The sequence below is a fragment of the Pagrus pagrus genome (assembly GCF_965226575.1).
Source record: "Pagrus pagrus genome assembly, chromosome: 21".
Lineage (NCBI taxonomy): Eukaryota > Metazoa > Chordata > Actinopteri > Spariformes > Sparidae > Pagrus > Pagrus pagrus.
In genome coordinates, this window is record NC_140208.1 from 16,106,053 (window position 1) to 16,123,093 (window position 17,041).

At 39.7% G+C, this 17,041-nt stretch overlaps 2 protein-coding genes across 2 annotated transcripts in view; one reads left to right on the forward strand and one right to left on the reverse strand.

Annotated features, from left to right (window-relative positions):
• fam20a (FAM20A golgi associated secretory pathway pseudokinase) overlaps positions 1–3,275 on the forward strand; it is a 12,826-nt gene extending 9,551 nt beyond the window's left edge. Inside the window, exons 8-13 of the mRNA XM_084342721.1 lie at positions 498–613; positions 1,193–1,373; positions 1,982–2,091; positions 2,199–2,280; positions 2,365–2,424; positions 2,520–3,275. Coding sequence (XP_084198847.1) covers positions 498–613; positions 1,193–1,373; positions 1,982–2,091; positions 2,199–2,280; positions 2,365–2,424; positions 2,520–2,790 — 820 coding nt within the window. The 3' untranslated portion in view covers positions 2,791–3,275. The remainder of the gene's footprint in view (positions 1–497; positions 614–1,192; positions 1,374–1,981; positions 2,092–2,198; positions 2,281–2,364; positions 2,425–2,519) is intronic.
• Positions 3,276–4,856: 1,581 nt separating this feature from the next.
• On the reverse strand, positions 4,857–15,665 carry prkar1ab (protein kinase, cAMP-dependent, regulatory, type I, alpha (tissue specific extinguisher 1) b). The gene is made up of 11 exons (XM_084342956.1): positions 15,519–15,665; positions 13,739–13,954; positions 11,218–11,388; positions 11,024–11,115; positions 9,847–9,908; positions 9,707–9,753; positions 9,363–9,521; positions 9,187–9,247; positions 8,830–8,951; positions 7,694–7,775; positions 4,857–7,414 (listed from the first exon to the last, which is right to left on the reverse strand). Exons 2-11 carry the CDS (start codon positions 13,910–13,912, stop codon positions 7,242–7,244), a joined length of 1,143 nt encoding a protein of 380 aa, XP_084199082.1. The 5' UTR covers positions 13,913–13,954; positions 15,519–15,665; the 3' UTR covers positions 4,857–7,241.
• Between the last annotated feature and the right edge of the window lie 1,376 nt (positions 15,666–17,041).

Below are 17,041 nucleotides of genomic sequence, written 5' to 3' on the forward strand. Positions count from 1 at the left end.
TAGAAGTAGTGTGTTTTTAATCTGTGGCGGTGTGTCGTCTCTCCCTGTTGTGTCTGTGTTGGCTGCCAGAGGCCCTTATCATTATCGCTCACAATCAGCAGTTGGGGAATGCTGACGATTTGATAAACAGCTATTCAGCTTCACACACTGATTGTTGTTTGATTACTGTTTGTGAGACATGACTGAAATATGGCCCTCAGGGAGGCACAAGCCCTTGATAGTGTTCATGAACCCAGCCAGCTAAATTATACAGCATGGAGACTTACAATAAGGTACATTCATTGATAAGAATCAGGGACAAAAAAAGAACCGTGGGCTCAGGTGAAACGAGGTGAGAAGACAGAGATTAAGATAGCATCATCTTCAGAGGGGTTCACGTTACATTTACAGTGGATTTATTCAGGCATGAACTGTGTGAACTGTAAACTTTTCTTTACACATGAAATCAAGATTGTTTAAAGGGATTTTCCTCTGAATCTCATCAAACTGTTTGTTAGGATCCTGGACTTCCGGAGGGTCCCGCCGGTGGCTGGCAGGCTGGTGAACGTCTCAGGAGAAGTCCTCCAAGTCACCCACAACGAAGACCTGCGCGCCGTCTTCTTCACCTCACCAGGTGAAGAGCTAGCACTCCTCTTTGAAAGGAATATATTTTTTTCCTGTTCAATTTTTTATTGTTATGCCAAACAATTATAAAACTAAGTCATAGTTTTTATCCCTGGCAATGGGTCCAGCATTAAGCCCATGTTCAGCAGCAAGATGCCTGTTTAGTCTATTTCATGACAAAATTAGGTGGCAAATATCAGAGTTTTAGAGTTTATTTATGTCAAAGGGTCAGTTCACCAAAAATCAAAAATACACATATTTTCCCAAGAGGCTAGCTAACTAAGCTAACTAAAGTTACAGCTCAGCGGAGGTGGACACCATTAATGTTTATATACAGCGATATTCCAGAGTAGTCAGATATCTTGCAGTGAACTGTCCCTTTAATACCTACTATAGGCCTATGTCCCTATATCTTTGCAAGCAATGCAGACTAAACCAAAGACTATCCATGACTGATTTCTGTTCTGGTTTGATGTTTTACGGCTGCCAACACAGTAAACAGTTGGCTGGAAATGCAGAGCTGACTAGAAGCCATGTAATTGTATGTGAGCAGGAAACTCATTTTGTATTCCACTATTTTGCTCAACAGCAAACAACACGTGTTTCTTTGCCAAGTGCCTGTACGTGTGCAAGACGGAGTATGCAGTGTGCGGGAGCCCCAACCTGCTGGAGGGCTCCCTGTCCGCCTACCTGCCCGGCCTCAGCATCGCCCCACGCATCTCCATCCCCAACCCCTGGATACGCTCGTATACCTTCGCCGGACGAGAAGAGTAAGAGCTCAGCCTCTGCACACTTTTTATTTTATAAAACAATACTTGATCAACTGTTTTCTTGTCTGGCTCAGTGGGAAGATCTTGCCGTATTTACTGTCAAGTCTTATGACTATAATCCGACTGCGGTTGAGACTGTTGGTGGCCTCCAGTCAGATTCTAGTGTTTTCACAATAAAATAAAAGACCAGATTTCCCCATAAATCCTGTTGATGCTGAATCAAATTGGATGTTTACCTCGTTGGTCAGACTCTTCCACTTAAGGATGAAAGAGGTAGAATAGTGGTCTTTTTTTAATGTTTCCCTTTCTGTCTTTGTGGATGGTGTCGTCCACTATTTTTGAAACTTGTGGGGTCAATTTGTACCAGACTTCCTGTTTTGCACCATAAATCTGCTTGAACAGGTTTTTCATGAAATCCAACTCAAAATGCAATATGGAGGCTGAGAGAGGAGAGTTTTGGAGGAGATATCGGCCGCAGAGATGTCTGCCTTCTCCTGAATATAATTAACTATGACCTGGTTACTGAAGTCAGCACGATGTGAAAGCGAGATATCAGCATCAATCTGATCAAAATGATTGAATGATTTCATTGTTGTCTGTTTTTAAAGGTGGGAAGTGAATCCTTTCTTCTGTGACACCATAAAGCAGCTGTATCCCTATAACTCAGGCAACAGGCTCCTCAACATCATAGACATGTCCATCTTCGACTTCCTCATAAGTATTTGACACCACTACCTACTGCTATTATCTACTTTTCACATAAGCACGAGAAACTTTTCCCGTCTTTCATTTCATTTCTGTAAAGTGTTCGGCCTTACCTTACAGGCAACATGGACAGGCACCACTATGAGATTTTTACCAAATTTGGGGACGAAGGATTCCTTCTCCACTTGGACAATGCCAGAGGGTGAGACAAAAACACCACAGAACATTAGATATAGTTACTATGATGTTATGCGTCATGGTTTCATTTCCGTATTTTTGTGCTCAGGTTTGGGAAGCACTCTCAAGATGAGATGTCCATCCTGGCTCCACTGTCTCAGTGCTGCATGTAAGTGAATTGTTATACTGGGAAGTTTGGAGATCTGGTGTCTTTTTTAAAGACATTTTTGGACGAAAATGATGTTCTCTTCTCTCCCTCCTCAGGATAAAGCGCTCCACACTGGTGCGTCTCCAGCTCCTGGCCCGACCGGAGTACAGGCTCAGCGACGTGATGAGGGAGTCCCTGGAGGGAGACCCATTGCGCCCCATCCTGACAGAGCCCCACCTCTTAGCGCTGGACCGCAGGTTACAGAAGGTCCTCGGCGAGGTGCAGCGCTGCGTCCGGAGGCTGGGGGAAGCCGAGGTGATCACCAAGGACTTTGTCAAATCCACAGCGAGACCTCAGGCTGCCACAGAGAAGAAAAAGGTCAGGTAACAGAGGATGATCGCTCCTCCTCCTCCTCCTCCTCCTGGGAAGAAGCATGACTTCGTGATGAAGTGCAGAAGAAGGTGGTTTCGATTTAAGGAACAAGCCATAAATGGAAGACTTTTTGGAAGGGCTTGTCAGAGAAGGAAGGAATCTCTTTGTGGAGGTTCAGAACATGAATCACTGCCGGCCTCAAATTCCTATTACAGAGGGAGACTTTAGCTTTATTTCCTTTTGTTTCTCTCATGCTCATAAATTCATTTTAGGACAGGAATCTAATTTTTCATGTGCACTCACCTTCAGGAATGCATTAAATTTCAGCCTTTAGAGGATCAAAAATGACCACTGAAAGAGTAAAAAACAAAGCCGCAACAGTATCAGGGAATATTTCTGAGATACATGAAGCCATAGTTAATATTTATTAAGGATTAAGGAAAGAAAGTTTTGGATGTCCATGTTATATAAAAATAATTAAATAAAGATATTTTATGTGATGGCATGGTGCAAGTTTTGATTGTAGTTATCACCTGTAAGAAACAGACATTTTTGTGTGTTTGTGTGTGTGCTGGAGAGAGCGAGAGACAGAAAAGTGCTACCTATAAAACAGCCATTTAGTTTACTCCACCCCACTTTCCAGACTTGTAATCCTTCTGTCTCATCAGAGTGTTTAAACAGCTTTACGACTTCACCGTCAACCAAAACAGGCTCAGACAGAAATTGCTAACCTAAAGCATCTGAGAAATATATATGTTCTTCTAACCGTATAAATCTGTGAATGAGTTTTCCTCTACAAACATGTCTGAGCGTCTGCCGTCGTTCTCACCGCCGACAAACCTGACTCGTTCCAGCTCTCTATTTGATGTAAAGTAAGACGAACAACCACAACTATTTTTAAGCCATGTCAGGGTTTGCGAGTCGTGCCAAATAAAGTCAGACATCAGGCAGGGAGGCTGATAAGCAGCAAGAGCATAAAATGTAAATACCTTCATCCCTCAGCAGTGATACAGTATGTCTTCATTAAAACGTAGCAACAGGAATAAACATAAAGAAGGAACAGACTGAACTTTTCCAACTCAAAATAACTAATGGCACTTTAAGTCAGCGAATGTCAGTGCTTAGCAGAGCCAAGTTCAGTTGTTAATAATTAAGTTCAAAACTTTTGCTCATTATTTGAAAATATCACTGCATGGAAAAATGACCTAAGTTTTCGGAAGTCATAAAAATCCCGTTGAGGGAAAAATTGCGTGATATAGTTTATTATTAATCACACAAAAACATGTTTGAAAATAATGAGGGCTCACAGAAGAGGAATGAGAAAAGGTCAAAAATAAGAGATTTTTTATATAGGCTTTGGTGCAGGAAAGAGGACCAACTATCATAAGGCTTGACAAAGCAGCAACATGTCTCCCCCTGGTGGACAGATGTCATGCTACATCTGTGTTAAGACCCACTTTACACCTTTTACAAGCTTTCAGCTTTTTAGGAGTAAAATTCAAGGACTTTTCAAGCACTTTCACCACATATAAATTATTACAATAAATGTCAGACTACGTGGTTTCTTTGGGCCCTTGAAGCCACCGCAGGGTCCCCATGAAGAAATTCAATTATGATGTGAATGGGCTGCGAGACTGACAACAGGCGTGTCTGACAGCAGGAGGAAGACTAGGGTGACCAGACAGAAACATCTGGGACAATCCTGAATTACGAGCAATCATCCCAAATCCTGAATCATGTCCTGTTTGTCCCGAAAATAAGTAGTAATTTAGGAGAGCTGTCTCGACTTTGAGACTCAACTCGGAGTCTTGACTTGGTGATCACTTTTTAATTATCCAGTGCCTCGTCTTAGGTCCAACAGCAACAACAGCAGCTAACATTAGTTTAGAAACTGAGCCCGCCAACAGTACCACATCACCAGTTCCACAGAGCCCCTTTAAGATGAACTCCACGTCATTCAAAATGCTTAAAACAAAAAAAAAAACAGGAGGGAATGACTTAACTTACAGCCTGAACCATCACTGCAAGTAGAGAAACACAAGTCTTTAAAAGAAAGGAGGAAACTTGACACAAACGTTGAATCATTTTTACTTTTTTATTGCTTAAACTGCCATCTGGAACAATCTATACCAAAAGGATAAACATCTTTGCACATACAGGAGGTCAAACTGAATACAGGGTAGAATAGAAAAAGAATGGTCCTCTGATCGCCTGCAGCTCTCTGCGCTGCGGGCCTGACAAACTCACTGAAGGTCGGGCTAGCAGGAGTGACTGACTACTACTGTAAAGCCCAGGTTAGGTAAGCTAAGGCAAACCGGGACGATTGCAGTGTGGTTAAAAACATTTTGGACTAAAACCGATGATGATGCTGCTATTTACATGAAAACAACATTTGTGAGTCGGACCCTCGCCCCTAACGGAGTCACTTCCTGTGGATGAGGACAAACGGGACGTGTCTCCGAGGGACACAAATCCACATGTAACCAGATTCACGAGGCGTTAGGAGAGGGGGTGCAGATAAAGATGATCAAAAAATACACTCATGTCCATGAACAAAAACTCCTCGCACTAACCTGACTACCCTGCAATCGGCACCAAAATCAAATCTTCTGGACGTACGAACATACATCTCGATTCTAAGCGAGCGCTCTGAATGAGACACAACAGAAACAGACACATGACTGGTTCAACGCCATTTCTGGTAACAGACAAGTGAGGCAGGAATGAAGAGTTAAGCCTAGAATCCAAAAGTCAACATTGTGTGATTTTGGTAAAGATCTTTAAAAAAGAAAAAAAGAAGAAGAAGAAGAAGAAGAAGAAGAAGACAGACTTAACATCTTATGCCATCTAAATAGAAGCAGTTAAGCTCGGGAGTAACAAACCAAATATTTGACAAAGTTCCTGCTTCTGCACGCAGCTGCAGCAGGGCCACGCTTCTTTTTTTAAAATGCACGCTCCCATTCACACCGGATCACTGGATGCCTAAAAAACATCATGCCAAGTAAGCATAGAGAACAGATCACAAGCTACTCTGATGAAAGGACAGCCACCTTTTTCAATAGGCAATAAGCGATGACACTAGTCGGAAATAAATATCTGCCTGTCAGCTCACCTGTGATGCTTCGATACATAAAATACTTCAGATGTCCTGAAATCCATAAACCAACTTTATATATTTTTTTCAAGACTTCACTTCAATAAACCTGTAATTACCCATTAAATTGATCTATTTTAAAAAGGTTGAATTAACCCATGACACAATACAATTACATACTGTTTTTGTCAGTTGACAAGAAGAAGCATTTATTTACTTTGTGGCACTGGACACCTAAAATAGAATTTATGGAAAAATAAATGTTTACAAAAGACAGTTAAACGTATTTTTTTTAAGTTCACCATCACTCCAAACCATAAGTTTATCATTTAGTCCATGATAATAATAGAACTATGATCATTTTAACTATACTATGATAACATTTTTGATTACAAACCATAGCAGAAGAGTGACCAAGTTATTTGGTATATACTAAAAAAATTGAATACTGAAATACACTTAATACTCTTGTTTTTTTTCCTTTCTTTTTTATTTTGTTTTTTTTTTTTTCCTCAGAGTAGTCAAGGCAGTTCTTGTATGGTCGTTCTACCGATTAAGAGGACAATAAGGGTGATAACTACTTCCTGTTTTGAGCTCCAAAAATAGTCAGGGAACGGAACACGCACTGCATTTCCACGGCTATGCATAATCAAACATTTGGCACTAGCCTGGTAGCTGCACAAGAAAATAAAAAGTTGTACAAGCTCTCTCAAACTAAGCAAAACAGGCTCATCGTTGTCTCATCGTACCAATCGGAGGTAACCAAAAAACGAATGGAGCACAACCGTCGCACAGCTGAAAAACGTCCTGCTTTCTACGGTTTCTAGATTCTGCTCTACGCTGTCTAATCACTGATGTCAAAAGGAAACTCTAACAGGGAAGAAGCAGTCCTCTCTTCACTTAAATCTACAACATAAATCTGATACAAATTTACCAAAAGCGCCATGTAAAGGTTGATTGTCCTGTCTCGTCAGTCTGAGACCCTAATGTCTTTCAGATCTCCTCACAATCCTGCTTTGTGTTTCAAAAGAAAGCCAGCAAATACGTATATAAACATAGGTAACATGTGATGTAACTGTGCCTACAAGGTAGCATACAGCAGCTGGTATAAGCGCTGGTGAATGGCTGAAAGAAGTCACCTCAGCGTGACGGGCGGTAACAACAAAACCATCTCCGCAGTGTGTGAAACAAAAACAAAAAAAAAAAAAAAAGGGGAGAAAAGCCAACAGAAAGAAGAAGAAAGTGACAAAAAAAGCAAATTGCATTGGTGGACCCTGGGTCTGAAAGGAGAGAAAGAGGGATGGGGTGGAGAGGAGAGGGAGAGAGAGAGAGAAAGAGAGAGAGAGAGAGAGAGAGAGAGAGAGACGCCCCTTCAGACAGACAGCGAGACGAAGCTGTTGTACTGTTGGATGTTGCGTTTGAGAATGTCTGAACAGGGGCCCAGGACGCGCTCGAAGCGAGGTCGGTCCAGCTTCACGCACTTCAGCGGGCCGCGGGCGACCACGGTGGCGGCGCGGGGGCGGTTCATCAGCAGAGCGATCTCACCTGGAGAGACACACAGCAAACAGAAATCCTTGAAGGACAGAAACAGAAATCCATGCAAAGCAACTTCGCAGATATTCTGAGTACAATTCATTAAGAACACAAAGTCTCAGTGTTATATTTTGTTTTCCAGATCTGACTCGGCTCAGAGACATTAGTTACAGAAATCCCATTTTTGCCATGTGTTTAGTGCCACTAATGCACAACAGTAACACGCCTGATATCAATATAATCCTGGAATTATGAAATAAAAGACCACTGTGACGTCGCTTTAGTTCTTACCAAAGTAGTCAGATGGTCCTAACCTCCCCACTTCCACAAACTCCTCGTTCTCTGAGCGACGCTGCAACACGGCTGCAGAACCCTGAAAAACACAAACACACAGATCAGCATCAAGCAGCTTTCAAAATTGAAGATTTAGCTTAACTTCAGTCATATTAGCACCTGTGTCAGATGAGAGTCTTAAATTAATTTTCGTCTTCTTCTGACCTTTCCTCAGCAGGTAACAGACATTTAAAATAATACTGTTCTGGTTCATTTTTCATTGAAAAACAGGTTTAATCCCAAATTTAATATACTGACCATGTAGATACGTCTGAAAAAGTTCAGAGAGTAAGTAGAAAGGTTATTAAATCATAATAGAGGACATTGAAGGGATTATGTGATCAATTTAACATTAACAAAAGTAGCTCAGCTACAACCACTGCCTGTTGGCCCAGAGGAGGATACTACATGGGTTTCATCAACGGGTCAATGCTGCACAATGTCATGGCGTAATCATGTTCACTACAGAGCCCCTGAATGCACAGACAAGACATCTGATACCATTGAAAAGCTCAGAAACACTGCTTAACATGGGTTTACAGAGTACAGATTGCCATATAATTTTAATACATTTTCATTACTTGGATTAAATTATGGCTTCAAATATTTTCATTGTTGATTGTTTGCTCATTATTGTTTTGACTGATTATTTTGTCTACAAAAGTCATTAAAAAAACAACAGTCATACATTCCTAAAAATATCCACTTTACAGAAATGTAAGCCAAAAAAACAAAAAACAAATGATCACATTTAAAAACATGGAAGCAGCATTTTCTCACATTGTTGCATTTTACTGTTTTGATTATCAAAACAGTTGCAAATTAATTTTCTGATGATCGACTAATCAATTAATCCACTGATCTTTTCAGCTCTAGGGAACATTTTCACATCACCACTAGAGGGCGTACATGTGTGGATAACAAATTGGTTGCAATGGTTTAAATATCCACTGCTGAAAGCGGATCCAACAGCTCCCAAACTCTTAAATGTAACTATTTAATTGAAGAACAGATGACAACCGCACAACATGGAAACTGAGAAAAGTAACCCAGGTGTATCAGGTCGTATTTATGTGAGAAAAGTTAGTATGTACCTCTAAGATGATGAAGAATTCATCTCCAGGCTCTCCCTGCACTACAATCTTCTGTCCGTCCTCAAACTGAACGGGCTCCAGGGCATCAGCGACTGTCAGACGCTCCCATTTGTCAAGAGACTCTGTGTGGGGGGAGAACACAGAAGAAAGGAATTAGCTGAAATGACGGACAACCCTAAAAAAACAAAAAAACATCTTGTTTGATCGAGATATTTTTTAGGTGAGATATTTTTATATGCTCTTTCAGGTTATTTTAATCTCAGCACCAAACACAAGTAATGTGTTTCTCTTCATCTATTTTTAAGTTTCGGAGTGAAGCTGATATGTATGAAAAAAAAAAAAATGAAATGAACCCACCTAAAATGGACACTTTCCTAAGGAATTCCTCGTACATCTTCCTCTTTCTCAAAGTGCTTCCCTATGGAGAAAAATATCTGTATTAGTGGAATTGTGTAAAATAAAATTAAAATAGAATACAAACAGCCAAATTTTATAAAGTCTTTCTTCACAGGTACAGTCAAATGTCTCCTCACCATAAGTATTCTCCTGTAGCTGTCTCTGTCGATGCCCCACAGCTTGACGTTGGTCTTGGCTCTAACTGTGGCCGCCCTCGGGGTGCCGTATATCAGGGCTAGCTCTCCAAAGCTGCCTCCTTCCCCGATGCTGGTCACCCATTCATTGTTCACATACACCTTTTGGATAAGGAGGGAAGAAACCAAGAAAAAAAAAATTAGCTCTTCTCAGTAGTAGAGCAACATCGATTCATCAACAAAATAATCAACAGATTAATCGACAATGAAAATAATTGTTAGCTGCAGCCCTAGATGGTAATTAAATATTGCTTTCTAGAAATAAACCACAAGGATAAGATACTCACATCCATCTCCCCTTGGTCGATTACATAAAAATTGTCACCTTCGTCACCTGGGTGCACACAACAATACCGTTAGCATCGAAGACATGCTGTGATTTGGATAAATGTTTGTTCAACTAAACTCTGAAAAGATGTAACCCTACCCTGCAGAATAACTGTTTCTCCAGCGATGTAGGTGACTGGAAACATGGCATCAAATATGTCACTGGAAAGGAACAGAATTGAGAATTGATCAGCAAGGAACAAGGTTACACAATTATCAAAACTTTATTTATATAAGACTTTTAAAAAAAGACACTCTGAATACTCTGAATTTTTTCAGAGGATTCTCACTTGTTAGTAATTTTTCATCAGAAGCATGAACGAATTCAACTTGCACCATTAAGAACAGGTGAGATTTTCAGGTATTTTTTTATCATAAAACAGATCTTATTGCTGTATGAACACTGTGAAAGTGTCAAAACACTCAATCCACAGAGAAATGCACACAGCCCTTATTTAGAAACTGAGCCTTAAAATGACCGTCTGGACTTCTGTGAGGTTGTGATGTCGTAACTATGCAGTCACTGCCATAAGTCACGCCGCCGGTACAGCTGTAGTTGCAAAAAAAACGGGGCAGAGCTGATGTGGAAACACTTTGGGGGTTGTCTACTCAGGCCTGTGAGTGCTGACCAATCAGAGCAGACTGGGCTTTTCAGGAGGGGGGCCTTAAAGAGACAGGCACTAAAATGGAGCGTTCAGATTGAGGGTGGACAGAGGTGCGGAAGCAATGCAATGCAGTTTGAGAAAAATAATGTGGTTTTTTTTAAACATTAAAACATGTTAACATTTTCTAGTAGACACCTAAAATAAAAGTATGAACCTCAAAATGGGCAGAATATGATATCCCTTTAAGGGGACTGCTGTCTGCTATTGTCTTCCAGAATGATAATATGCAATAGATACAGGGATATATATATATATATATATATATATATTTCTATTAAGTATAAAACTTAAATTTAAATAATTAAATAAATAAAGAATTAATAATTCTCTTAATGTTGGCTAGAAAGGCTATAATGACAAAGGTTGGGGGTGGTTCTTCTGTTATTAAATTGTGGAAATCTCTGATATGTTGTCACTTCAGAGAGGTTGAGATAGTGTACTTTTGTGAGAACTCGTCTTTTTGTAAGAAAGAGTGAGGAATGGGAGATGAATTCTGTGTTTGGTTTCCTGGACATATTGTGCAAATACTTTTTATGTGGCATTTAGTTGGCATTTACCTTGTGAAAATCCAAATTAATAAATAGGGGGTAAAAAACGTTTAAAGACAGGTACCTCCTCTCATTGTCGTCCAGGTGTGAGAAGAGCACATTCTTTTCAATAGCTTTGGCCAAGGCTGCCATCGTCTTGTAGTCTTTTGGAATGACCTTAGAAAACAACAGGTGACTTGTTTAAAACGTTTTCACTCAAAGTTAACGTTTGATAGTTTCTGATAGTTGATGTAAGTGTTGCCATGGCTGCTTGTCTACCTTTCTGACATATGAGGCTGCGTCCTCCTCTGTGTAGACCTCTGCGCTGAAGGCTCCTCTCCGCCGGCGACCCTTTACCACGGGGTTCATGGGAGGAGACACCTCCTCATCGCGCGAGTCTGAACGGGAACTGCTGGCCTTCTGCTGGTTCTGAATCTGCTTGGCCTCCTCCTGGAACGGAAGGAGGGGATGGAGTCAGCCAACAGGGTTCAAAGCTGCTGCAGCTCATCCAGGTTAAGTCAAGGTTGTTTATATAGCACTTTTTGTGCTACATAAAGTACTTCTCAACTTATACAGACTAGTGAATATGGCTTTAAAATATTAACACAACCTTTTTAATCTCTTCAAAAGCACTACATTAATGGTTGAACTGGGCGACAAATACAAATGTCACATTTTTTTTTACCAAGTACTTCAATATTGATATTGCCACAGTGTTGTAGGGATGACTATTGGAGCTTTCACAAAATTTCAACACAATGAGGTTTTTGATAAATAATCATGTGGCTGTGGATATAATGACTAAGTGGGTTAAGGTATTAGAATAAGTAGCAAATTTAGAAAATAACATCACCACTGGGATGCAGCCTTTAAAACCAGGAAAAGACAACACTTATGTCATATGATAAATCAATATCCAAAATCTAAGACGACATATAGTCTCATATCACAATAACAAAATAATATCAATATATTAACGGCCCAACTGGTTATGAATTCATCTTTCTGGCCCTAGATAGCATACAGCAGTACTTTCATTAAGAAAAACCTCTGAAAACAATACACAGTAGTGCTCTATCCATTCAAGACTGGAATATTGCACTGTTGAAAATTGTTAAGCTTGAATGAATATAGGCTGTCTCGATAAGTATAACACAATACGGTCACACTTCTTAGCTACCATATCCTGAAAACAACAGATGGAATAGCTATCAAATGTTGTACTTTAATAAAACATACGGTTAGACTAATGCTCAATTAAGTTTATGACATGCAAAGACTACCCCCACTGTTCATTTTCTTTTCCTTATTTAATTAATATTTATGTTATTATCTTCAATTTTTCTATGTTGATGATTTTACGGCTTGTTTTTGTTTGTTTTGTTGGTTGTTTGTATTTATTTAGTTTGTTTGCTGGATCTATTAAATTGCCTGACTGGCTGTTTGTGTAAGATACAAACTATTGCTGTACAGTCTTTTTTGTTTGTTAATTAGTTTAAAAATAATAATAATTCAGGTAATGTGGAATTTCAATTATTGCATGTGCAGCTGAAGGTTTTAATTTCAATTTAAAGAAATGGTTGGAATCAAGCAACTCTTATTTGCCTCACTAGTTTTTTAGTTTACTGATAATTAAAGTAAATGTAGCATCCAGGTTTGACTGTAAAACTGATCCCAAGGTGTGCATGTACATTTGGGAAGTTGAAATTCTTGCCCACAGCATGTGCTTATTGTATACAAAAACCCTCTAATATAGCGTTGTTTAGTGTTGTCAATATGCATAATAAAACTTTCAATACAAATTTTCTGCAGTATCAGTACACCGGTACGGTCTGCAACTAGCCAAGAAAAAAGAAGTTGTATCTCGTTGTCATGTTATAGCCTTGCTATCTTTATGTTTTATTTTTTTAAAAATGTACCGTCAATTTTCCCCCATGGTATCAAAGTTTGTATCAGATATAGATATTTTAAGGTATTGTATCGAGATCAGAAGTTTGCCGCAGTTAAATCTAGAGCTGGACTGATGCTTGATTTTTTTGGCAGATTTGGAATTAATTTGCAATTATTCCTCAAATGTGGTTATCAAACACTTGTGACAACGATACATAATATAGGCAGGATATTTTATAGTTTAACATTAACCTTTATTGTCTAAAATGACACCAGGGAACTGAAACAGTAAACTTAACTGGGAATTTAATAAATTAAATCAATCAATGCAGAGGTAAAAAAATTGTGCAGGATTAACTATGTTTCGTTGGAATTTAGTTTTTTGGGGATGTGATTCCTTGCGCCATAGGAAAACAAGTGGTGTGCACGTTGCTTTCAACTAATGGGGCTCTAGTCACAGCAAAACAAAACACAGAAACAAGTGGGAGAGAAAATAGACTGCTCTGGACACAGATGTTATGAAGCATAACTGTCATCGTGGGGGCCAGCATGCCTGAAAGAAAGCCAATTAGTTTGCTTTTAAAAATGTTATAATCATTTTTAGCTATTGCTAAGAAGATTTTACCCAAAACATGTCAAGCAAAACTTATTGATAACATCACAAAAAGTGCTTCAGGGGAAATGAGTGAGAAATTGCTTCATCTATGACATCAACTGCATCATAGATGCGTTTTGTTTTTCTTTTTGCCTGAGAAATAAATAGTAAACATAGTCCGACCAAGTGTGAATAAATAAAGCTTATGATGACAACTATTAGCTAGCTTCTGAGACATTAACAGCCCGGTGTTATACAAGTGTATATATTGCTCAGCTTACAATAAGGATAACAAAGAAGCGCACACACACAAACCTTCTCCAGCCTCTCGAAGTACTCCCTGAGGAAGGCCATGGGCCTGTCTGGCCTGGAGGTGCACAGCTGGACAATGCAGTCCTTCAGCAGCTGTTGAATGTTGTGTTTCTGCACGTACTGCTCACACTCCCTCAGGCTCCGCTCCTCCTCGCTGCTCGTACTTCCAGATGCCATGACGACAACGGCGACCCTGCTCTGTGACCTCTAACCTTTGTACTGGGGAAAGTGGACAGTAGCGGGGAAAAAGGAGCATGACTTCAGATCATCATTGTACAACTCTGGATGAATAGAGAGCAACACAAGAGTCGGGGTGTCGTGATGAGGAATGGACGGACAGAAAACGTGAGAATGTGAGAAAAATAGAGCCCGAGTGAGAATGCACTGAGAGGTGGGGTGTTGTTTTGGCACTGTGGAGCCTGAGTGCCTCTGAGTGTCGGACTGGTCATATGACGTGATCACGCATATTTGACCACAGACAACAAACTAGGACAAGCACTCTGTGTGTCCTGGGTTTATTTACCCAAAACAATTCAAGTTTTTCACCAGCCTGAATGAAGCCCTCTATCAGTCGGACAGTATCACACACACAGCCTAATTTTAGAGCGACAGTGAAATGAGGGCCAGTGAATCAATCCACTGTGAAACAGACCACACCATAAATGCACTTGCTTGGGGTTTCAACATTTCAGGTCACAATGCTGCCACTGAGCAAAACAGCTTGTCAGATCCCAAACCATGTGATCGGCCTCTGTGATATGAACTTCTTCAGACAGCTTTGAGCTGAAACAGGAAGGCCTCTGAAGCCCTGCTGTAACCAACATGTGCATTTTAGATAAGAACATGAGCGAGCAAGTGCTGTGGTCCAGTCCATCCTGTCACTTGCAAGTGCACCAAGCAAGCATGTGCATCAGTATAATAGGATTCGGATAATTTCTAATCTGAAAAGGCCCAGGGGAGATTACTAGCCATGTTATCAAAGATGAGGCTGGCAACTTACTGCACTCATGGTGGAAACTTGGCAGGCCTGCTTTAAGCTAAACCGTTCACAGGAATAACTAAGTGATAAATGATACTGTTTTCGGATCAGGTGGTATAAATTAAGAGCTAAGACAAGGGCCAACAACAAGCCTCCTCAGACTTGTATTATTAGTAAATCTTGGTTATTTTTATCTGAGGTAGCGAGAGTGTACAATTAACATGTTAATTCTCTAATTCAGTTACAGAGCTGCAGCACCACCTCTGCTGTCTGATGGAAGAAGCGGGCTGTCAATTAAATTAAAGAAAACACTGCGATGCACAAATGACCTTGCTGGACGAGTGACAGCGGAGTATGTTGGATGATACATGATAATAAAGCATCTAATGGTCAACAAATTGAGTAAATGTTGTCGCCTTTAAAGACAGTGAGAAGCAAAAGCCCCGTCGGTAACACCGTCTAGGTCAGGAAGCCTTCATGAGGAGGCTGACGGCTGCAGCCGAGTAACTTACAGCAAGCAAGCTAATGCTAAAACACTACGTTACCCTTCCCTAAAAAAAACAGTAAACACAAAATACAAATGACTAATACACGTTTTATACTTTTGCTTGGCTATCTTTGGCCTGCGGTGTGTTACAGAGTGGGTCTAGTTGATGCCTAGCTGGCTAGCTCCGTGCAAAGGCAAAGCTCTCCTCCAATGACGCCATCTTGAGCTCTATCATAAACAAACGAGAGACGGAGGAAACAAATTTCACCTATCCAGAGGTCATATGATCCACGAGCGGAAGAAACGCAAATACTCACAAGAAACTGTAAATTCCTGCCGAGCCCTTCGATAGCGACTCGGGATGGATGATATTTCTCAAAGCGTACCGTTACCAGATCCTCCTCGCTTCGATTTTTTTCCCGAGCCCTGGACCGCTGCCCCACCGGATACGGCTGAGAACCAATCAACGGCCGTCACTGACGTCAATTCTCCTCGTTCTGACATGTGAGCTCGTAACCCCTGGCAACCTTAAAGGAGCCCGCACGGAAACCGTGACGTCAAGGAAATGGTTTAGAAAATGAAAGAAAAAAAAAATCGATTTATATCTGATTAAAAATTACCCTGATAACGGGAATCTCTCTGTGTTGCTGTTATTTAGAGATGAGTAAACCACCCTGGCTCACCGCAGGGTGCATGGGCTTCTTTTTTTAATTTCTACATGAGGGTATTTGGGGATAGATATCCTGGAGGGAACTGAAAAGTCAGAAGTCAGCTCCCCCAGATAGATAAATTCTCATAGGAACATGAAATTGGTGCAAAGTTCACTCTTTTCTCAGACACAGATAATGTGAGGTACAAAATAGTAAACATTAATTTGTACAAATCATGTAAGTGTATGTATTTAAATCCTTTACTTGAGTAAAGGTAGCCTAGTAATACCACAATGTAAAAGCATTCAACTACAAGCATTAGTTCTGCTTTCAAAAGGTTACTTAGGCTGCATGCAGTACAGAAGTATCATCTGCATAATGCACTGAAACTATGAACTACTAAAGTAAAAGTACTCATTAAGCAGAAATATGGCCCCTATGTGTGTTATGTTATTATTTATACTATTATTGCTGATGTATGAATATCTAAATAGTATTTTAAAGTTGTTGCTGGTCAAAATATAGCTAATTTAATTGGTTTATATTCTGTTGGGTAGTTTAATCTATAATAAAGCATCGTATTTGTTGAACTGACCATGTATGCAAGTCTGTATGTAAAATGTGCAGTGTTGTAAAAAGTAAGCCAAAGTCATGCCTGAGTAAAAAGTAAAAATAATGTGTTAAAATATTACTTTGGTAAGAGTGAAAGTCAGCCAGATTAATAATACTTGAGTAAAAGTCTTAAAGTATCTGATATTAAATATATATTTGCATGTATATATATACTGTATACTATAGGTCAATTGTCAGATCTAATATTATTCTGATTATCCAAATGATTTTTTTTAAAATCTGATGACCGATAATTTTAATTTAAAAATGTGCTACTTTGAATCTGATGCAGCATGTAATCTGCAACTAGTAACTAAAGTTATCAAATAAATGAAGTGAAGTACAATATTTGCCTCCAAAATGTAGTAGAGTGGCAGTGTAAAGTAGCAGAAAATGGAAATACTCAAGTAAAGTACAACTACCTCAAAATTGTAGTTAAGTGCAGTACTTGAGTAAATGTAGTTAGTTACATGCCATCACTGAAAATATGCACTTGTAGTGTAACAAGTATAGCTTTATAGAACAAGAATGAAGTAACATACAATGAAAATACTTAAACAAATACAAGTACCTCACAA

Coding starts and splice junctions, on each gene's coding strand:
- prkar1ab (XM_084342956.1), bottom strand. CDS start 13,912: ATGGCATCTGGAAGTACGAGCAGCGAGGAGGAGCGGAGCCTGAGGGAG. Junction 11,389..13,738: donor ACTTCGAGAGGCTGGAGAAG/GTTTGTGTGTGT, acceptor CTTCCGTTCCAG/GAGGAGGCCAAGCAGATTCA. Junction 8,952..9,186: donor TAGGAAAGTGTCCATTTTAG/GTGGGTTCATTT, acceptor CCCCCCACACAG/AGTCTCTTGACAAATGGGAG.